Source organism: Grammomys surdaster, unplaced genomic scaffold (genome assembly GCF_004785775.1).
Source record: "Grammomys surdaster isolate TR1022 unplaced genomic scaffold, NIH_TR_1.0 218, whole genome shotgun sequence".
Lineage (NCBI taxonomy): Eukaryota > Metazoa > Chordata > Mammalia > Rodentia > Muridae > Grammomys > Grammomys surdaster.
In genome coordinates, this window is record NW_021604663.1 from 3,393,572 (window position 1) to 3,416,990 (window position 23,419).

The 23,419-nt window shown below is 45.9% G+C and overlaps 1 protein-coding gene and 1 long non-coding RNA gene across 2 annotated transcripts in view; one reads left to right on the forward strand and one right to left on the reverse strand.

Moving 5' to 3' along the window:
* Igf2r (insulin like growth factor 2 receptor) overlaps positions 1-4,016 on the reverse strand; it is a 65,134-nt gene extending 61,118 nt beyond the window's left edge. The window contains exon 1 of the mRNA XM_028772747.1: positions 3,883-4,016. Within this exon, the coding sequence (XP_028628580.1) occupies positions 3,883-3,919 (37 nt within the window). The 5' untranslated portion in view covers positions 3,920-4,016. The remainder of the gene's footprint in view (positions 1-3,882) is intronic.
* Positions 1-23,419, forward strand: part of LOC114625477 — an 80,629-nt gene that overhangs the window by 3,393 nt on the left and 53,817 nt on the right. The window lies entirely within an intron of this gene.

The following is a 23,419-nucleotide window of genomic DNA, read 5'->3' on the forward strand; positions in this document are numbered from 1 at the left end:
AAAACCAAGACTGAGACACCACAAGGACAGTCACCCCTTCTTTAGTCTCAATACTGCTCTCATAGAAACACTACCACTGGCAAATTCCAGCCATCTCTTGCTGTCTATGATCCAGGGTTGGGGAAGGACTCCTAGATTTGTCTGAGGGCAGCCAAATAACTTATCGTAGGGTAGGGTAGGCATTCACCCTGAGACACACCACCCTGAACATATAAACCCTGTTAGCAGGACCCCTGGCTGGGACAGCTGGGGAGGCCAACTGAATTCAGGACCAGGAACCAACTGTCCCCAATTGGTTCCCAAAGCAAAGGTAACAGTGGGACTTATGTGCATATCAGGACAACACTCACATGATTGCTACCCCAGGGGATAGTCTTTTTCACCCTGGACTTAGATGTTCCCGGAGTAGGATGTCTACAGATATCTTGTCTGTCCATAACAGCCAGAGAAAGAGAAACTCTAAGCTATTCCCTGTCCATCTGGGAAAGATCCAACAGGGGCATCAGCCACCAGCACAACAGCAAGATGGCTCCAACACAGACAACTGACCAGTTAGATCAGGAAATACCTGATCCCAGTACAGTAAAGTGTAGTCACCTTACAAAATCAAATACACTCCCTGGCTACAGCAATCCTCCAGGAGAGAGGAGCACTAGATGTAATGACAGCTGAGAAGGGGAGCCTTCCTAGGGGAAGACTGCAGGCTCGGATAAACTCCAGCCCAGCAGGGGAAAAGGCTAAACAATTATTAGGAGAGAGAGGAGAAAAAAGCTTCAGATACCTGGACTATTTATTTGGGGACCACATGGCAGGCCCAATTGTTCAGTTTTACAGCTTTACTCTTTGGTCCTTGCCTTTTCAGCTGTCTAACCAAGTTCCTCCAACAAAGGCTCCAAGTTTTTATTGCCAAGAGGGTCACCAAACTCTTCATGGCCAAAGGGTACCAGCCCTTAATACAACCTGGAAGGTCAATGCGCCCCCACCACCTTTGAGACCATGACAGCCAACCTCTGGATTCTAAGGCCTAGAAGAAAGCAGTCCCCCAGAAACTTTTCCCCCTTGCCTCCTGAGTCAGGATGTTGGGTAATAAATGCCCTCGGGCCATGAGGAATTGAGTCAGGCTGTACTGGGAGATAACCCAGTCTTACCTATCCCTCCACCTGCAAAAAAACAATATGCTAGGTATGGAAAACACAGCTCACCCCGCTCCCAGTTAAACCACAAAAACAGCTGTAACTTCCTGATAGCTGTGTGTGCAAGTGGTGTGCGTATGTGGTATGCATATTTACCTCAGCCCCCCTAAAGGCAGTTAACCTTCATTCTGTTTCAATAAGCAGCCTCAGCCTCTCAAGATGGAGTATTCTTACCTCACTTCTTACAAGGCCCACCAAGATGTCCTAGAGCACACTTAGCTTAGACTAAAAACAAACTTCTAATCACTTAAGATTTAGGTCAGATGGTTTATGGAGCACAAACAACTACACGGAGGGAACCATGTGGTCAGTAAGTAAATTTTGGTTGTGTACTTCCATTGTCCCTTCCATTCCGTCAGGTAGGTACAGTTACACAAGTTCTGACAGGATCCAGAAGTTTCTTACTCAGCTGTGTGGCTCCTGTTCTGCCCACAGCTCAGGCCCATCTATATCAGATCCTGAAATGGGCCTTCCTGAGCTCATAACATTCAATAAATAAATACGACCTGCCCTAACTAACTCCACCCTCTATAACCTCCACCCACCCCAGCATGAACTGTGGTGCTTTGCCAACAGGGACAGCTGCAATCATGAATTCCTGGAAAGAATCTCTCCCCATAAACTGATCTACTAATTAACAAACTTGTATGACTATGGAGAGTGTGCCATGTTGCCTATCCCACAGCCCAGTTATAATTTCTTTTAGGGGCTATCTTTAGCCTCAGCATCAACACACACAAACACACACCCCCAAAAAAACAAAAAACAAAACCATTCCTTAGCCACCTCTGCAGCAGACCTAACCTTTGGACGTTATTAACTTAAGAAAACCCAATTTGCCAGCACTGGATGGGCTAAGGAAGCTATCAGGAGACATCTGAGACCTTCTGCTGCACCCTGCTTCTCTGATGTGCTCACCCATGCTTTTTGTCTCTATTGTCTTGATTTACTGCTTCCACATGGGAACGTCAACCTGAGGTTAACATAGGCACCGTCTTCCCAGGCCTTGGTCGCTCATATTTGGCACCATTATAAACTCTCTTAGTGCCTTTGAGGTAAGAGCTGTTTTTTCTGTCAAAACTGTGAAACCACAAATGTGATTTAAATGTGAACCATTTACTAATGTACTACTGAAGTCTAAAGCCATGGCTTTACAAGGACTGTAAACATGAGTTTCTCTATTTTACTCTGCCTGTTTTTGATCTGCCTGTTAATACAACTACTGGAAAACTAGTCCATTTTTAGCAAACTTAATTTTTAGATATTGATATTGTTGATATTTTAAATGCTCCTAATTTTAATGACAAAAAGATGATTAAAATCAAATTTAAAGTATAACTTGGGCCCCCCTTTTAAAAGAAACATTTTTTAAAATGGCAAAGGATGCAGTTATCAACAGGAAAAAAAAAAGCTCACAACTGTCTCTGAGAAAGTTTAATGGTGTAAGTCAAGAATAAAATGAGACGTGACTAATGTACCATCAACCCAACTCATAACCTACTATGGCTGCCTTCAGCTCTTTACTGGATTAATCTGTTAATTATGAGTAAACCTCACTATTCCCACTCCCTGGGCAAAGCTGACCACAAACATCTGAGCCCCCTCCCTCCTGAGCACATCTGCTTTGACCCATCTCAGTGGAGTCTGGCATGGCTGTTCCTCACCAAGGGGTCCTGACCCTCAAAAAGTATACTCAAGAATGACTGAACTAAAAGAAATGGAGGGCTTGAGTCCAACAACTGTCCTTGACTGTGAGAAGGAAGGACAACAGTCCTTCCTTCTTCCCCCAAGAGATCATGAGGGACAAGAAATGGAGGTGAAGGGAGATGACCTGCGTTCAGTTGCCAGAACCCACATGGTAGTCCCAAGGACTTAATGCCCTCTCCTGAATTCCAAGGGTACCAGGCACATATGTGGTACACAGACATACATGAAAGCAAACATTCATACATACAAAATAAGACATTTTTTTTAAAGGTGAGAAAGAAGAACCATACAGGTAGAAAACATCTTTCCATACTCAACACCCACCCGATAATCCTTCCTAATTATTGTCTGTATGCTACTCACTACATGGAAATAACCTTATGTTATCTCATATTAGACATTCAAATTGAAAAATCAAATTAAACTTATAAATTTTTTTCAGTTTGTGTGTGTCACCTGCATGTGGTAGCCAATGGGAAACAGAGAGGTTGTTGTTACGACACCTGAAACTGATACAGACAGTTGTGAGCCATCCAACATGGGTGCTGGAAAAAAAAAAAAAAAAAAACTCGCGTCCTTTGGAAGAACAATAATGTTCTTAACCACTGAGCATCTTGCCTGCCCTAAATTGTCTTTTACCATTTTTAACTATTATAAAAGTCACCTGGATGTGGAAGAGGTGGAAAGCTTTCAGTGAAAGCACAGCCTGGTTTTATTTTTTTTTAAGGTATTCTAAAATGCCTAGGGGCTGGAGAGGTGGCTCTGTGGGCACAGCACCCGATCTTCCTCCCAGCACCCATGCCTGGGGATTCACAACCACCTGGCAGTTTCAGCTCCATTTGACCCCACAGAATCCTGAACTCACAGGACAAACAGCCAGAGTGCTGTTTCAGAAAATGTCCACAATTAGACACTACATTAACTACTGTACACACACTGTGTGCACAGCTGTATCTATCACGGATACAGGAGCTTTACTTACCCACTGACCGACAGTTCTCTGTCTTTAGGTCACACATACAGACAGCACTTGTGGACCCACACCTGGAAATGTCCACACTTCCACAGATGTTGATTTTATAAACTGCATTATTTTTGGAATCAACAGCTTCCCATGTGTAACTAGAAAGAAAGAAAGAAAGCTTGTCACTGTTATTGATCTGACAATAATTAGCTTCTCTCTAGTCTGGCATTCTGACCATATTTGCTTAGACTACTACAAATAAGAAGGTACTTCCATTAACCAAAAATACCAAGTCAAATGCAGCAAAAATTTTTGAAAAGCAGTAGCAGCTGGTTAGGAAGACCTCAGACCACACAACCCCACCGTTGTTGTTCTAAGAACATCAACTCCATTAAGCAGGTACTAGAACACACTGTGTGTGAAGTGGGCCTGGTCCAGTCACTCCAGAGTGCTGAAGACCCAAATGACTGTTATTAGCTTGCTTTGAATTATCATTATTTTATCTATATGGATGTTTTGCCAACAAGTCTATTGTGCACCACCTATATACTATGCCCAAGGAGCCCAGAAGGTGTCAGTCCCTCTGGAACTTGAGTTACAGGCATTTGTGAGGTTCCAGGGAAAGCTAGGAATCAAACCCAGGTTTCCTAAAACAACAGCCAGGGTAACTGTTGAGCCACCTCTCCAGTCCCTCCATGGGACTGTTTTTAACTCTCAAGCTTTGAGACAGGTGAAACTTCTGATACCCCTGCCTCCACCTCCTGCATGCTGAGATTACAGACTTATACCACCACACCTAGACTTATATGGTCTGAGGACCAAACCCAGGCTTAGTTGAACATTAGGCAAGCACTCTACCAACTGAGCTCCATCCTCAGTCCCAGGGTTATTCTTTTGTTTTAAGAAACTAGCTGTCATGTGTAAAGCAGGCCTGCTTCTAGCACAGACTACAGTCCTGACGTGACAGCCATGCTACTGCCATCTGCCTCACGATGAGGCAAGATCTAGTGCAGGCTCACTCACTACAGAGCTCTGCACAAGGCACTCTGAGAGCTATCAGCAACCTCATCACCTGGGATAAAATCAGTGAGGTGTGTTCCTTCTACCCCAAGTAAATTATTCTTAATCCTCTACTCTTCCCTGGGATTCATTTCCTCAGCAAGAGGAAAAGGAGAAAAGAGAGTGGGTACAAAGCTTCTTGAAAGGTTAAACCAGACTTGCTGGGATAAGCGTACCCAGAAAGTAGGGAAGTGAGCCAGCTCCCACTCATTCCCAGCGGATCACGTTTGGCTCTTTGAGTATGGCCTCACACAAGTACCCAGAGAAGTCCCCAAAGCTACCAGGCACTGCTCCCTCCCTGGCTAGAGTCCACTCCCCAGGCAGCACCACCAGCTCCTAGACAACTCACTTAACCTTAGATCCGGAGCCCAAGCAGACCTCTACCCTTCCCCCACTCCACCCCAAAGCATCTGTATCCAAGCATCTAGCAGGTCCAAGGAATTTGTGGCCACTAAGATACAACAAACCTGAAAAACCGGTTACTTAAGTGCTTGGCCTCGGGGTGATGTCAGGCTTTAAAGCAGGAACTACTCAACTCTGACAGACTGATTACCTCCAGAGCCAGGACTATTATGCCAGAGGAAAAAAATCACAAGCAATCTAGCTGACCCAAAGAAAACCGTCAATAAAGCCTTGTTTCTTCTTCCTCTGGCTTAGGGGGATTGGGGGTGGGCTGCAGGAAACTTAATTTGTTTCAAGTGTGTACTATTTTTATTTGGGGGGAGCCTGGAATTTGTAAATGTCTTTCGGCCTATGTCTCCCCAGTACTGGGGTTACAAAGCCCACTACAGGATTTAAGTACTTTTTGAGAAAGGCAAGGACGTATAAAATGGCACCAGTTCCCCGGCTCCCTGCAGGGCCTATTCCAGTAAGGGAAGGAAAGTAATTGAAGGAGGACACAGGACAAGCTCTGCTGGGAACTGAGCAGGCACATTACAGAAGATGACAGACAGACAGACGGCACAGCTAAGTCAGCCTGGGAAGTCTAAACTGGAACTCACTCTGAGCCCTGACAAACAAGGCAGCAGAGCTTCAGGGGCAGAGGGAAGAAAGGAGAGCTGCTTGGCCTGAGCTGCAGGACTGAGTCAGGTGTGGAGGCTACAGAAGCCATGCCTGTCCTGAGGTTTTAATACATTTAAAATAAATGAAGGCTCCGGCACTTACAAACTTTTTCCTAAACTTTTAGCTAGTTATTTGCAGGATATTAGTATGTTTCTATTGAGAAAATGCTAAACTCTCATTGGGGGCCTGTAATTAAGTTTTTCCAAGCTGGCAGTCAGTTGATTGAAAACCTTGACCTGTCATCATCTCCGCTCCTCCCAGTCCAATGACTGAAATACCTGCCCGTACCACAGAAAGAAGTTAGCAATGAGAATCAGATCTAAAGAAAGGCAGACAAAAGAAAAATGAAAAGGGTGAAAGGAGCTGCGCAGAAGTCAGAAGGAAAGGCTGCTTTCTGAAGGCGGCGTACTTTTTTCTATTTGTGTCTCATACAAAATCAAAATGAAAGTCATGATGTGCATAAGGAAGGCAGATCCTATTACCTACTGAAGTCCTTGAATAGACTTTCTCTGGAACTGACTTAAGGGCTTACAGGCGCCCCCCTCAACTCCCCCACAGGCACAGGCCCTCAGCCCCATCAAACTGACCCAGAGCTCCTGGGGGGTGCGGGCGGGGCGCTAGCTCAGCTTGGTCACATCACTCAAGAGCAAAGAAACAGTTGCAGTGTTTTCTAAACTGAAACCTGATGACCTGCAGGCTGTTAACACTCGAGAAAGCCTAATTCCAGCAAACACTGCAGCTGCTTTAAAACAATTCAACATGCCTGGCACCTGAGCACCATCAGGCAACTGAAACAATGTGTCCAAAACCTCATGGGAAAATACTTAATTAGTTCTGCAGAATAGTGAAAGTGAGCCAACACGTAGATACATGTGCCCTGGACTACTACTTTAAAACTACTTTACAGTAACCCCGAGTAATAGAAATACATGACAATTCTCTTAAAGAAATGCCATGTTTATTAAGGAGAGGGTTGCATATTTGCAGCCGAGTGTAATGGTGCAGTGGTACAGGCCTGTTATTCTAGCACCAGGCAATGAAGGAAGGAGGGTCAACAGTTCAGACAGCCCTGGCTACACTGTGAGGCTGAGCCCAGCCTGGACTAGCTAGGAACCCATTTCAGGCCAGGCAAAGTGGTCCATGCTTTTAATCCTGATGCTCAAAAGCTGATGGTCTGTTGAGTTCAAAGCCAACCTGGTCTACATTGAGAGTTCCAGGACAACCAGGGCTATATAGTTAAGATCTTGTCTGAAGAAAGAAAAAGAAAGCAAAAGTAAACATTAGAAGTTGTCACATTTGGAATTACAAACTAGATGACTGTAAATTTCCTGGCATACCAAAGGCCAAGCAGCCAAAACGGCCTAGGCTGCAATCATTCTTAAAATGAAATTTGTAAAAAGCTAAAAAATCAGTATGACCACATGAAAGAACTCAAGAGTGAGGGCATTAATTAAAGTGTACAGTTACATCTTTAAAGGGTAATAAACTGGTATGAAATTTAGCCTTTTAGAAAAAATTCTCTATTTAAAGCAAATATGGATAGCCAAAATTAAAATTCCATCCTGTAACAACAGTTCAGTGCTAAGCAAGTAAGGCACTTTAGCTGAAAGACCCCAAAATTCACTGTTACTCAAGTTTACACAAGCGAAGGAGGAGGGAAGCAGGCAGGGAAAACAACACTTTTAACTTTAACAAACAAGGCTGCTCTGAGAAACCCGCCAGCAGCTCACACAGCTGTGCGAGCATGAGGTCTCCACTCACACCCAAGTAGCAGGCAGACTTGCTACAACAGCACAGCTACAGCACAGGAGTGAAGTCCTGTGGACTGCTCACAGTACTGTTTACTTGGTCCCTGGCTCCTCCCTGAGTTCCATCTCACTTGAGGGACCTCCATGGGCAGTGAGGAGGTGGAGTAGGGAGAACCTGCAAGGCCCAGGGATCCAGTTGATCAACTTGAAACACAGTGTGCCCCACCATTTCTAAATCAGTCACTCTCCTCAAATGAGAATACCCAGTTGTAGCTGAACTACCCTTCTGGGCACTAAGCTCCATGGAGAAACCTTGGCTCTGAACATGAGCATCAGTCTCAGGGCGCAGGATACACAGACAAGGGCATCACTGAGAGACCCGTCTGGGCTGAAGACATCATTTCAAAAAGAAAAAAAGGAAAGGAAGTAAATTAGAGCAAGCTAAGTCCCCAATTTCCCACCTCACCATGCACCCTCGAAAAGCTGCAATTCTTGATACCACGTGCCACAGTACAAGTGGGATCTTTAGCATACGGTGTCTGTGTCCTGACACATGTTCCTCTGGAATCTAACTCCTGCCTCCAGAACCCTAGCCAGCAGGGAAACACAGAGCCCATCCTCGGCTGAGGACATCGCTCAGCTGGTATTAAGGCTTACTTGAGGATATGGTGGTCTGAATGAAAGACGTCCCTCATAAGCATATGTATTTGAACATGTGATTCCTAGTTAGTGGCGCTCTTGGTCAGGTGCTAGAACGTTAGGAGGTGGAGCCTTGCTGAAGGAAGCTTGTCACTGGGGGCAGGCTTTGAGAGTTCCCAGCCACAGCCAGCTTTAGTCTTGACATTTTATCAAAGCAACAAAAGTAACTAATCCAGAGGCCCTGAGTTCCCATCCCAAGTACCTCATATACACTAAAGTGGTACGTCTGTAATCCCAGTATGTGGGAGTAGAGTCATAGCAAGATAGCAAGTTGGAGATCATACTAGGCAATATGAGACTGTCTCAAAAACATTACAAAACAGGATGGTTCTAGGACATAGAAACTCCTTTCTTCAACTAAGTTCTTCAGTCTAAACCACTGAGAGCTTTCTGGCCACAGCTACTCTGAAGGTCACCTGCACTTGAGTTCCAGGGGACTACTACTTACCAAAACATTCTAAAGGAAACCAGGCTAAGGGGACAGCCACACATTACAGAGCTGGTTTCCTACTAACATACATAAGGACCTCACCAGGCTATGTACAAGGCTCCTCTCTGCACTAACCCATAAGTGACACCTACCCCAGTGACTAACTGCTCCATCTTCAACTCTCTTCAATCCCTCCACTTAGGATGCAAACCCCCAAAGCTCAGAAAAATATGCCCTCACCCAGTGTCACCCAGCTATGAAGTGGCTAAGCCAGAAAAAATCCAGGATAGCTGAGCCCCAAGGGTAAGAGCTGTACTGCTGGGCCAACTGTCTCATTTGGTCTACATTTTTAATATATTTTAAATTTTCCAGAAAATATTTAGTTTCAATGACAACACTGAAAAGCTCTCTACAACTTTACAGTTTAACCTTGTTACATTCACACAACACCCAAAACCATTATTAAGATGGCAGATGTGGCATGGATACTTCCAAGTTCCTGTTTTATCTCATAGCCAGCAGTGCACAGTACTGTTTTATTCAGTAACACATTAAATCATCCCTTTATAGGGACATCTGAATTATAGAAACTTGCTCATGAGGGTCTTGGAAGAAGGCAACTCCTCAGAGAGGCTGAGCCCCTTGAGGGAGACCCTGAAAACAATGCAGGCCCATATCACCTAGTGCTCAAGACCAGGCTCCTCGTGTCCTGGCCTAGATGCCAAACTACAAAAGCACACACAGCTTTCAGACAGCTGACCCACAGCAGGGCTCCTCCCTCCGGCCTGGCTACTTCAGGTCTAAGCTGGTAGAACTCTGAGCAGAGACTGCATCCTCTTTGCTGCTCTCAGGGCCTTTCCTTTGAATGGACCATATAGCTCAGCACAGTCATCGGTAATCTGGGAGCACCAGACACAAACCAACAGGTCCAGTAGGAAATGGAAAGAGGCAGAAGTCACACATGGCTAGGTATTTGATGGGCTATCCCTGATTTTAAAATGAGTGTGGTGGTTGAAACACCATCAACAGGAGTGGTTAACAGAAGTGTCAAAGCACGTGAGCTGAGCCCACCCCTCACTAGAAAAAGCAGCACAGTTCAGTCTCAAGTCAACAGCCCTCTCCTGACCTTGCCTACACATTTCAAGCCACCTGTGCCTCAACGGTGGCTCTAAGGTCCCACCTTAACCTTATTTGGTTTAAATTTCAGAATATCCTCAAAGATGTTGCCAACTTACATACTGTCAAGCAAGGCAATATAAGAGTTGCCATGTGTCTCTTCACAGTAATGAAACCAACCCCAAAGACACAGGCATAACCTGAAGGGATTTCGTTTTTTAAAACCTTAAAGTCTGTGAAATTGATGAGGCCAGTTACAGTGAGTGTATGTGCCTTATCATCCCAGCACTACCTGGCCATGAAGCCAAGAGTCTATATCCAAGAGAAACAAAACAAACAGTAACTCTCACTGTCAGGCTGACAACCTGAGTTATATCCCTAGAACTCTCAATGTAGAAAGGAGCAATTTTCTCGTTATTGTCTGACCTCCACATATGTGCCATGGGAAGCAAGATATCACACACAATACATATACAACAAATAATAAATTGTTTTAAGTATTTTTAAAATTATAAAACTACACACACATACTTAAAAAAAAATAATCCCCAGAACCCACCTAAAACCAAAAGTCTGTTAGTTCAGCACCTCTTTAAGAGATTGAGGCCTGGTGTGCACAAGAGAGAAACAGAAGGACCTCGTGTCACAGCTAGAGTTAAGGCAAAGACTGACAGCAGAGGTTCTCTCCTGACCTTCCCACTTGCATCTGTAATCTGTCTTCCTTTAAAGAAAAAAAAAAAAAGTTAGTGATCCACACAGCAAAATACAAACACTGTACAGTAACTATCTGGAGGTGCTTTTCTGACTCCATAGTGAGCACAAATCTGACTCAACCTAAACTTCCAATGTGGCTGTGCTTCGGACTCACACACCAGAGTCCTCCAGCAGTTCATGCAGGCTCTAACCTGCTCACTCTTCCTCAGCACCAGTGTTTCAGCTCATATTCAGCACACTGGTCTCCACTGAGAAATCAGGAAGAGACAAGATAGGGTCCTTAGTGGGCCTACAGCAAGGCAAGTAAGGAAGAGTAGGCTGTGTACTATAAGAGACAAAAATCTGGCCTGGCAGTGTGACTCACCCTGACCAGACGATGACAGTGGGAAACACATGAGTTTGACACAGCAGGGCCCAGGATTATATAGGAAGTACTTCACTTCCTATTCTAACCAACCCACAAGACTGTGGATAAAGATATGAAGTCTGCTCACAAAGAAAAGGTGTGTATGGGAGTGTCGGCATTATTAGTCTGCCTTTCCCAGAGAGCTACACAGGCTCTGAAAGCAGGAATCAATTGGGTAAAGAGAGATCTAGCATGAACCCCTAAATCAACTGTGACACCTCATTCCATTTTCAGAGGCTGAGCGACAGGGCTGGCAGGCAACCAGGGCCTGATAATGTCTTTGAGTCACATCACAAGGGAGTTATAGCGAAGGCAGGGTGAGAAAGAGGGAGCCCAGGAGCCTCTGGAAAGGCACCGTGGTCACAGTGGAAGAACACACAGACCTGAGCCTAAGCACAGAGTGGAATTCATATACTTCCTTGACCACAAACTGAGCAAACCCAAAAGGTCACGAATAAGAAGGAACCTAAATGAGGAACACAGCACTGTGATCTAGCACAAGGATTCAGATTGCTTAAGATCTGAGTTCAAAAAAAAAAAAAAAAAAGACAAGCTGGTTTGAGGCCTCCAAGAAACCCCCCACATGACACTGAAGTGGGCGGAGAGGGAGGGAAGGGCAGACCCTTGTCAGTGCCACACCCACCAGGATGCTAATGCATCTGGGCTCCAGCTACAACTCCAGAGGCACGGAAACATGGCACACACACGCACACAGTGTTCGCCTCTGCATGGCTGTGATAAACGTGTGAGAAAGAGCTACTTTGGTTCTTGATTTCTAGGGTTTCAGTACATGGTCAGCTGGCCCCATTGCTACAGCCTAAGTTGAGACCAAACATCACTGCAACAGTTATGTAATGGGTGAGGCTACTCACCTCACTGAGCCACAAACCACAAGGAAGAAGGTAAAGTAGAACGCACGGGCAGGCCAGGACAAGACAGCCTCCAAAGATGGGCCCTGATGATCCCCTTCCTCCACTGTGGCACCACCTCAGCACAGCCGCCCTCTCCCAGGCATGCCATAAAACTATGAATGTTTCTGTGAATAACTCCCATGATTAGATCAAGATCCTGATAACCCACCTACCTCACAGTGACTTCATCTGTCACTAGAGACCAAGGATTCAAAAACATAAAGCTTTGCATGGGAGAGGGGACACACTTCATACCTGAACACCACCCCTACCCCAGCCCCACCCCTGTCCGTTCCCCCACCCCCACCCCACACACACACCAGCTGGGGGAGATGATATACAACACAACCAAGGACAACAAGACATCAGACCACAAAGACAGCTTCTTCCTGGTTGCCTGTAGACAGGCCAGCAGCTGAGCCTCCCCAACCCTAAACTATCCAAATGTAACCACTAGCAGCTGCAACCACAAAGAGTGGCCAGGTAAACCTGAACTGCCTGGTTACACAGGAGCCAGAACTCTCATAAACAAATAATACCTGCCCTCCAAGACACACAGCTACCGGGAACCTCCCAGAATGTGGCATTTGCTCAACTCAGCTCCACCACTCAGACTGCAGACCACGCTTTGACTTCTCAGGCCCACTTCACGTGGGTTCGTGTGTCTGTGTGAATCGGTGCATTTACCTGTAACTGGGATTATTTTCTCATCCTAAACAGTGATGATCTGGATGCTCTCTTGCTTTATTCTTAACTTCAAGGAAGAAAGAGGGCTGCATTAAAGTTCAGTGGTCAGGCATCCCCTCAATGGGTGACAGCCTAAGTTCATTTTTTTAAAAGATTTATTTATTTTATTTATATGAGTACACTGGAGCTGTCTTCAGAGACACCAGAAGTGGGCATCAGATACCATTACAGATGGTTGTGAGCCACCATGTGGTTGCTGGGAATTGAACTCAGGACCTCTGGAAGAGCAGACAGTGCTCTTTACCACTGAGCCATCTCTCCAGCCCCTAAGTCATTTTTAGTAACCCCTCCCCCCCCCCAAAAAAAAAGAAACAAAGCTGTGTGCTGGGACGTGGTGCACAGAATCCTAGCTCCACAAGAAGAGCCCTGAGGATGTAGAGTGCATGAGCACCATGCCCGTAGCCCTGCGTTCAATAGTGCCCAGCACAGTATGAGCCAGGAACAATGACATGCAGCTAAGAACTGGGCAGGTGGGGACAAAAAGGCCGAATGTTAAGGGCCATCCTTGGCTACTAAGTTCAATGCCAACCTGGGCGACAGGACACTGTTCAAAGTAAAGAAGGAGAGGGAGAAGCCAGTGCGAGGCACAGGCTTCACTGTGTGGATGCAGGAAGGCAACTGCTAGCAGAACACCCATTCAAAACGTCTCCTTGCTATCAAGGCCCCAGTGTCCTTCCTTTAGGGCCCGGACCACAAGGAGGGCTGGCATTTTAACTGCTGGACAGTCATCTCAGCTTGTTGGCTTGATGCTAATAAGGTTATCAGAGGCTACACATGCCTCTTCACAAAATTGAAATATCTTCACAAAAACCAAGTAGGTAGACCAGGACTTATCCTTGCAATCCCAGGTTGGTAGACTGAGGCAGGAGGACTACTTTGAGTTCAAGGCCAACCTGGACCACCATGTGGCCTGTCTAAAGAGTCCTGCTCTGTAGATACTGGGATCATGCCAGGGTCTCAGCAAGAAACTCCACTGGGCAAAGGGAAACTCACCAAGGCCCAATCCTGTGGAACACAGCTGTACCTCACTTAAACACGGCTCACACCTGAGCAATGACACACCTGAGACATTCCCTGCAAGGCTTCTAAACATGATCACTTAATCCTTGCTGTCTGTCAAGGAGCATGCCTACCTCCCATTTTGGAGACTAGAGCAAGTGACCAATCGCAGCAGGAAGAGGCTTCCCATGCCATGCCCTCTGCTCCCAGCATGGACCACTTCCCACTGCAGCAGAACTGTCACCAAGCCCTCTGCACCAAAGCAAACAAATCAGAACTTTGTATTTTGTTCTGTCTCTGTCTCCTTTAAGTTCAGGTTGATCCACTTGCCTCCGCTGCCAAACGATTATAGGTGTGAGCCACTCCTCATTCCAATCTGGAGTTCATTTCCAATAGCTCCAAAGTCAATATGGTCACCTCTGGGATCCAGCCCCAGCTAACTCTAGACATCTCTCCTGTCCATCCCGTCCCATCCCTGTCCACTCCCCCCAATCCCCACCCCACCCCAACATGGGGTTAATCAGGCTGCTCCCACCACACTGACCCTTTGGTCTCCAACACTTGGGTCCTGCAAAGGCACCTCCCCATTACATACAGTAACATACACACCCCCATTTCCTTCCAGACCCCCTTTATGTTAGCACCTTACAGAAGAGTCCAGGCATGGCGAGCCCTTTCAGACCCATCCCCTTGCTTACTCCCAAGACCTCCTCCTCAATCCTCTCTCACATTATTAAGGGATGCCAAGCCTCATGTCACCACTGGCTCACAATGCTTCCCCTAAGAGACAACAGGAAGAGATGTTGGCTTTCACTTCAGGGTACAGAGTAGCACATGTAAGCTGGTAGGTGAAAGGGGGGAGCTCGAGGAACATCGATGACTCAGTGGGTACTGCCCTTGTCACTTCTAAGAAGTCCTCTTCTGTGTCATTTCTGGTTTGGTGGCTTGTTCTATTTGCAGGCCAGGCGGAGGAGTAGGGAGTTTTTCCACACTGAACATCTGCTTTAAGATGTGCAGCTGACAGCCAGGCCTGTTGGCACAGACTGGTAAAACCAATTGCAATGGAGGCTGAGTCAGGAAGATCACAAGTTCAGGGGTTGTCTTAGGCGACTCAGTGAGCCCCTGTCTCCAAGTTTCTAATAAATACACACACACACACACACACACACACACACACACACACACACACACACACAGATTGGAGATGCAGCTCATGGGCACAGTGCTTGCCACCTTATATGCCAAGGCCCTAACTTCAATCCCTGGTGTTGCCCAAAAACAGGAGGGAAGAACTGGAATTAGAACTATCTTACATTTGGTCAAAGCTCAGTGGCCATGTGGCAGCTCTGTGGCAGCACACATCCAAAGGCTCAACCTAAAAGACCACCTTTGAAACTTCCACCCAGGCCACTCTTCACTGGTCACATCTGTTTTAAACATGTGCAGCTGCTAGCCAGGCCTGTAAGCACATTCCTTGGCATCTCCTACTCGAAGACAGCTAGAATCAGTAGTCACAAATGCCTGCGGGAATCAGTAAGGCCCCAGGGAACTTGCCCTCCAGCACTAACTGAGCAAGGGAAAACTGCTAAAGGTCAGTGGCTGATCCGATGTCTCACACCCGAGGGGACAGGACAACAGGATTTTCCTCCACTGTGAGGACTAACAGTGTGTGGAGGGGTGGGTCTGTAAGAGTCCAAAAATAGGACATGACACAATCTTGGCACCTCAAAACCTTGCCAGCAATAGCTGGCTTCCAGTTTTAGAGCAAGGTGAAGTGACTGAACATTTTCCCAGTAACCTCTTGGGGCTATCTACAGCAGACACTCCCAACCTCCAGGGAGCCAGACAGCCCGAACCACTGGTAGGTACCTAAGTCAGCAAGGCCTTGCCTGCCTATAAACAACACAGGGCTTGGTGGCTCATGCCTTTAGTTCCAGCCTTTGGGAGACAGAGGCAGGCTATCCTGATCTATAGACAGACAGGCAGGCAGACAGACAGACAGACACACACACACACATATATACATACACACACACCACTGCCTCTTTCTACTTCCAGGAAATAGAATGAAGCAAAAAACGGACACGGGGCCCAGCCCAACAAAAGGCACTGGCGCTGGCACCTGCCCTGGCACCTGCCCACATCCCACACCTATCATGCCCACAAGTTTTGTGCTGAGAAATCTTGCAATCTGCTAACTCAGTATCTCAGAACTGAGTGTGAGGTGGGACTATAGACCCACAAACCCACAGCTTCAAATATTTTCAGAAAGTAGAACCCTTTCTTAAATTTCATATGAGCAAACACTCACTGAGGCAGAAAGTCTTGGGGCACTAAGGGGTAACAAGAAGACAGTGACTTTCAAAAGTGGCTTCCAGTGGGGCATGGTAGCACACCGTACTCCCTGTATTCCCAGCACTCAGGACACTAAGACAGGAGGATCACAAGTCTAGGGCTACAGAGAGCCAGTCTCAAAAAGTAAGTAAGGCAGCTATGTGGAGGAGGAAAAAAGACCCAGAGGTGATCTGACACCAGCTTCATCATCCAGCTGTCTCAGACAGGACTTACATGGCCTGCCAAAAGGCAACACACAACGCTCTGCCAACTATCAAGAGGAGCCAGCAGCTGCCTCCTGGCAGGAACAGCACTACTAGGTGGGTGACCCACAGGATAATAAAGAAAGATCAGCCCCTGGCATGTTCCACCCATTCCTCATCTCCCCCAAGACAATTTATAGCCAAGTTCCAACAAATGCTCCCAGCCCTGCCCTGAGCAGCTGCAAGGGCGACAGATGTCCAAAATGAGCACAATCAGGAGCCGCCAGTCAAGAGCAACATGAACACAAGACAACAACCAAAAGAAATGGGCCCAAGATAAAAAAAATAAGAGTTGGGCAAGCCAGGCATGGTACTGCTTGATTGTAATTCCAGCATCCAGGGGCTGTAGTAGAACAATCATGAGTTTCAAGACCAGCATGGGCTATGTAGTGAAACCAGGTCTCAAAAAAAAAAAAAAAAAAAAAAAAAAAGCTGAGCAGTGGTGGCGCACACCTTTAACCCCAGTCCTTGGGAGGCAGAAGCAGGCAGGTTTCTGTGACTGGGAAGCCAGCCTGGTAGACAGAGTTCCAGGACAGCCAGGGAAACACAGAAACCCTTTCTCAACAAAGGAAAAAAAAACAAAAAACAAATGAAACCAAAACAACAGCAGCAGCAGCAACAACAAAAACAAAAAAAAACAAAAAACAAAACAAAAAAAAAAGCCCACAAAGCTGTGGGTCTGTATCAAGGGAAGTTGCAAAGCCCATAAGCACACCCTATCCAAACCCAGAGCCATGAACACAAAGTAAACAAGACAAGGCTCAAGTGGGACAGGAATAACTCAGGGCAGAGGCAGCTGGGCAGCACAATTAATAACTCTGACCCAAATAGAGACCATTTCTTCCAAACACACAGGGCTCTTCCAACTGACTAGGTGGCAGGCCACAAGGGAAATTCCATTCACTGGCCACAGTGGAAAAGATAAATAAACCCCCTAAAAGTCGTTTATTGCTTTATCAGCACATTTTACCATAAAGAAATGACTGAAGCAGGCCATATTCTGGTTCCCAGTTCTTGAAGGGCTGAGGTCAGGGTAACACAGGTGATGGCAGCTTCCAGAACACGTGGTGTCGCTCATCAAGGTATGGGGATACACATGTGCCTGTGTGGTGTGCATGGTCTCCTTTCTCCTATAAAGTCTCAGGGACTTGGTCACAGGCCCCACCCTAAAGATACCATCTAATCCTAATCCCTCCCTCCCAAGAGGCCTCACCTCTCATCACCAATATGGGATTAAATGTCTACCTGTTAATCCCTCACAATAGGGATTTAAATTTCAACAATGAAGCTTTGGGGACCTCAACCTACATCTAAAGCACAATCCCTGGAAGACTGTACATTTCAGTGGGTCCAGGAAGGTTAAAACTAGAAAATGGAAATGGAAAGTTTAAAGCCTGTAAGACTCAGGGGAAGACACAGCACATAGCTTTAAATTCTACTATTTCATGTGTATGTGTGCATGCCTGAGTGTGTATGTATGTGCAGGTCCCACACAGGATCCTCTGGGCCTGGAGTCATACGTGGGTAGAGTTTGCCTGGTGTGCATACTGGGCACCAAACCCACATCCTCTGCACCAGTAGCAGGCACTCTTAAGTCACTCTTCTTCCAGAACCTAAAGATATTCCTTAATATAATGTAAACTAACTTTAAAGATTTAAGCTTTCAATTAAACTAAACACAGAAAAATTAGTTAGAAGTTAGCAAGTGGGTATTAGTATATGAATCAGAATACTAGTTCTTCTGAACTGACTAAAATGTAAACAAGACTTTGATAAAGATGCCCACAGGTTAATGTCAAGAAATTTTTAGAGGCGGAAAAGATGGCTCAGCAGTTAAGAGCATTTGTCTTAGTGTTTTAGTGTTTTGTTGCTGTGAAGAGACACCATGACCATAGCAACTCTTAGAGGAAAGCATTTCATTGAGGCTGGCTTACTTACGTTCAAAGGTTTAATCCAGTATTGTCACAATGGGAAGCATGGTGGCAGGCAGGCAAACACAGTGCTGGAGACGTAGCTCAGAGTTCTACACTTGATCCGAAAGTAGCAGATAGAAAATGAGACACACTAGGCCAGGCTTGAGCTTCTGAGACCCAGGCCCAGTGACACTGTTCCTCCAATAACACCACACCCACTCCAACAAGGCCACACCTAGGAGCCTACGGAGCCATTTTCATTCAGACCACCAGAGGTCTAAAAGACCCAGGTTCTATTCCCAGCACACATAGCTCACAACTGCTTGTAATCTCAGGGGATCCAACATCCTCTTCTAAGGCCTACAAAGACATTAAACACGTATGGTGCATAGACACATATACAAGCAAGATGCCCATACACATTAAAAATGTTAACATAAGGGGAAAAAAAAAGAAAGCCAGGCGTGATGGCAAAAAATGCTGACCACCAGCACTTGAAAGCTAAAGACAGTGGACCTCAAGTTGGCCAGCCTGAACTAGACAGCAGACTCTATCTCTAATTAACTTAATTTTTAAAGAAATTTTGAGGATGAGAAGATGTCTTTGCCAGTCAAAGCATTTGAACGTAAGTTGGAGCTCCAGAGTTCATGTTAAAAAGCCAACAGCACGGGGCTGGAGAGATGGCTCAGTGGTTAAGAGCACTTCCAGAGGTCCTGAGTTCAAATCCCAGCAACCACATGGTGGCTCACAACCATCTGTAATGAGATCTGAGGCCCTCTTCTGGTGTGTCTGAAGACAGCTACAATGTATTCATAAATAATAAATAAATAAATAAATAAATAAATCTTAAAAAAAAAAAAAGCCAATAGCACATATTTACAATCCCGCAGATGGAAGAGATTGGGACTGGAGGAGGGAGGAACAGCCCTGGAAGCTCAGAGGCCAGCTAGCCTGAGTAGCATGTCAAATGTATGACTTCAGAACTCCAGAGACTGAGACAGAGGGATCCCAAGTTAAATAAAGCCTTGCTACTCGGCACAGGGTCTTCCCCCTATTTTACTCCTCCTCCTCCAAAGTGCCAGATAACTAGAACATTACTGCTAAGTTCTACAAGAATGTATGGACCAGAAAATGTCTAGTTCATACAAAAATTGATCCCAATGCATTAAAAAAAAAGTTGACTGATTCCACAAAACTGTCATGCTCATAATAGCACCGAAAAAATAATTAGAGCATGCTATCACTTTAAAACTCGGCTGCCAGGGCTGGAGAAATGGCTCTCTGCTGTTAAGAGCACTAGCCACTCTTCTACAGGACCCTGGCTAAATTCCCAGCATACACATGGCAGCTCACAACTGTCTGTAACTCCACCCTCAGATATACATGCAGGCAAAGCACCAATGCACAGAAAATAAAAATAAACTCATTTAAAAAAAAAATGACATGTTCAGGGGGAAATGAACCTTCTCTGTCTCCTCACGACAAATTTAACCAAAGATCCTAGAATGAAACAATAAGGAAATCTGTGTCTTTGGGGTACTCAGTGATTCTCAACAAGGAGAGATTTTGTATTGTTGGAGGTTCATCTGAAATGTCTGGGGACATTTTCTTTTGTGTCACCTAGGTAAGGGCATGTGGACCAGGAACATTACCTAACACCCAACAATGCACAGAAGGCTCCTCCAGTTAGGTTCTGTGGCTTGAATGAAAATGGGCCCCAGAGGCTCCATTTAAACACTCCATCCCTAGTTGGTTGTGACATCTGGGGAGGCTTAAGGGGTGTGGCCTTGCTAGAGGAAGTATGGCAGACTTTGCTTCAGGTAAACTGCCACTTGTTGCCATGCTGACCCAGCCAAGACAGTCTCTTCACTATCGATGGTCTTGGTCATGGTGTTTCAGCACAGCAACAGAGAGGAAAGAGAGACAGGGAGGGAAACATATCTAAGGACCTGACCCTCAACACCTGAGAAACTCCTGAGTTTCCATTAGTATGTGATAAAAACAAACTGCCAAGGGGTCAAAAAGCAAATTATTATTTACAAGAAAGCCCTACTAAGTCCATCTAATAAACAAGTCTGTGAAGATACCAACATCATTAAGCAATAAACACAGGAAGGGTTCTCCTGTTTACACAAGCCTGTGAGGGCGCACCTGTAATCCCAGCACTTACCAGGCTGAAGCAGGGCGAGCACTCAGCTAGCCAGAACTACTAGAAAGACCTTTAAAAGGGGGGAAGAGGAGAAGACAGAAAAGGGGGGAGTGAAGAGTGAAGAAAAGAGACTCAAAAACAAGGATGAGATAGATGCCTTTTCAAACCCGCTGACTCAAAAACTGCAAAGACCAAATGTGAACAAGGGTGTGGAGCAGCTAGAACTCTTGCATGCAGTGCATGGATTGCAGGATGGTACAGACAACCTGGGCTACAGACTGCCAGTTCCCGTGCAGTGAGGCAGCTCCTCCATCATCCAGGACCAACCGGTGCAGCATCACAGAAAGATCTCACTCGCTGAAACAAGCCCAAGATAATGTCAATAACTAAGTAATGTCAGTAACCTGCTAAGTGATGGACCACTGTGGGCCTTGCACCCAGTTCCGGACATTACTGAAATCTCTGCACAGCACAATATGCTCTGTGTGCCAAGCTCCGAAGAGAGGAGATGAGGCTAGGGATGGACTCAACGGCAGACTGCTTGCCTAGCACGCACGTAAGACCACATTACGCACCCAGCAACCCCAAAACTTTAAAAAAAAAAAAAAGACATCCAGATTATTTTTGGAATTCCATTTTCTAAAACTCTGTCTATACATGAAACACTAAAGACAGAAGCCTAAGGAGCTATTCATTTCCTGGGAATTTTTTTTTTTTTTAATAAGATGCTGGGTTTGTTTGGTTGGTTGCTTTGGTTTGGTTTTGGTTTTAACTCACTCTGTAGACCAGGCTGGCCTCAAACTCACAGACATCTGACTGCCTCTGCCTCTCAAGTGCTGGGATTAAAGGCATGCGCTATCACCACCTAGCTAAGGTGCTATTTTAAGAACTGAGAGAAGGTAAAGAAAGGCAAGAGGACCGGGAGTTCAAGGTCGTAGTGAGGGCATGTGAGATCCTGTCAAAAAAGAAAACAAAAACCATATTGGAACCATAATTAACAGTCCTAGGCTAACACACACTTTTATGGCTAAAGGAAATGCATGCACACATGGAGGTGACCCAGGCTAACATGTGGCCCAAATTAGGCACATAAGCATTACTCGTTGAGAAGAGCTACAGGAGAAGGGGGAAAAAATCTCTAGAGATAGCAACTAAACCGACTGCAACTCCCAGCTGGCTTCATTATTCTTTTGTCCTCAATATAATAGAAACTCTCCAGCATTCATACCCAAACAATTTGGAGAAAACTTGTCCAGTATAAATTTCAAAGTAGTTAACCACCAGACCAAGCATTTTATAATCAGTTCCAACTGTTAAGCCCTTCCCCAAAGAACACTGTAAACACCTAAATCAAGGGTGAAAATATGCATTTTACATGAGTAACATGGCATTCTGCAGAGTTTAAAGAAGTAAGTCTTTACTTACCACTGAACTTTAGTACATGTGGTCCATTCTGAGGGTCCATTGAACATTAGTACATGTGGTCCATTCTGAGGGTCCTGCATTACCTGGCCTCAGCCCCCTCCCTGTGTAGGACCCGCTCTTATTCTGACTTATCCTGCCCCATTGACCTTCACATGTTCTCTACCCAAGACCTTATCCAGACCAGTGCCACCACCAGCAGGCTCATCAGCCTAATGAAGTTCTCTTTATACCAACACCCCACATCCTGAGAGACCCCTGAGTAACTTCTTCCACAGCACACTTCCCTCCAGACATTTGACAAATATGTATTATCAGCCAGGCCTAGTAGTTCCTGAAATCCTGGCTACAACAGAGACTGAGGCAGGACGATGGCAAGTTCAAGACCAGCCTGGGCTTGGTAAGCCTTTGTCTCAGAACAAAAGATAAGGGATGGCTGTCAACTAAAGCACTTCCCTACCATGCATGAGGACCCAGGGTCAGTTGGTGCCCAGTATCTGTGTGTATGCATCTGTGTGGGTATACATCTCACCAGTCTCTTCAAAGAGCAAGCAGGCTGTGTACAGTGCTGTTCCAGTAACTTATACTACCTTCTGCTGTGTCTACTGTACACATTTCACAGAGCAGGCCTCTCCACTGTGTAAATATCCTGAGAGCTGCTGCCTCAGGCCCCTCCACTTGGGTTCCTTCACCCCTCCCCAACGCCAAATTCAGTAAGAACTTCACCCCATCCCAGTGCTCAGAGCCCCAGCTCATCTCAAAGCTCTACACAACCAGATACCCCAGAAATAGGTCAGGACTCCCCTCCCTGCTCTCTGAAAATTATCCTCTCTTGAGAGAGGCTGTCCTCCCACACGTCCAAGAAGAACCAACTGCCCAGGCTTAGGAAAGCCCCGTGATGCCTGGGCAGGCCAATACCTTTATAGAAATAACTTCCGGTAGTGCTCTGGGCACCAAACCACACCACATCCATCTGGTTTTTTTTCAACAGGGAAAATGGACTCCCTGTTTCAGTTGGTTTCCCAACCCCTGGAATACACTCCTTAACACATAAGGAACGGCCTCCATGTGACCAGGTGCCAAAAACAAACATGAGGGCACCAACTACAGGAGTCTACTGTTCACGCAGAAGACCCGAGGGGCTATTTACATAGCCTGGAGAGAGCTCGGGTGGATAAGCGGCCAAACACACCATACTCCCTTGATACTTATGGGCGTTATACTGGATCTAGAAAGAATAGCTAACCTCCTTGTGTATGCGCTAGCCCTAAAGAACTTGAAGGTGATGTTTATCTAGCAGTACTCAGTACATTTTCCCAAGGAAGAGGCTAAAACCCTGTCGAAGAGACTCTAAAGGGCTGTGAGTGGAGCTCAGGAAGAACACGGCTGCCTAGCTTGGCCCTGGCTTTGAGCTCCCAGAACAAAAAAACTAAACAGAACCAAACAAGACAAACTACTCTGCAGGTACTAAGTATGAACGAGACACTCAAGATGTTTCCAACCTAGTGTCTACACACAAACAGAGCATAATTACAGGCAGGGGATAGGTGAAAAGGTCTGGGAAGTTCAATGTTGCTGAGGAA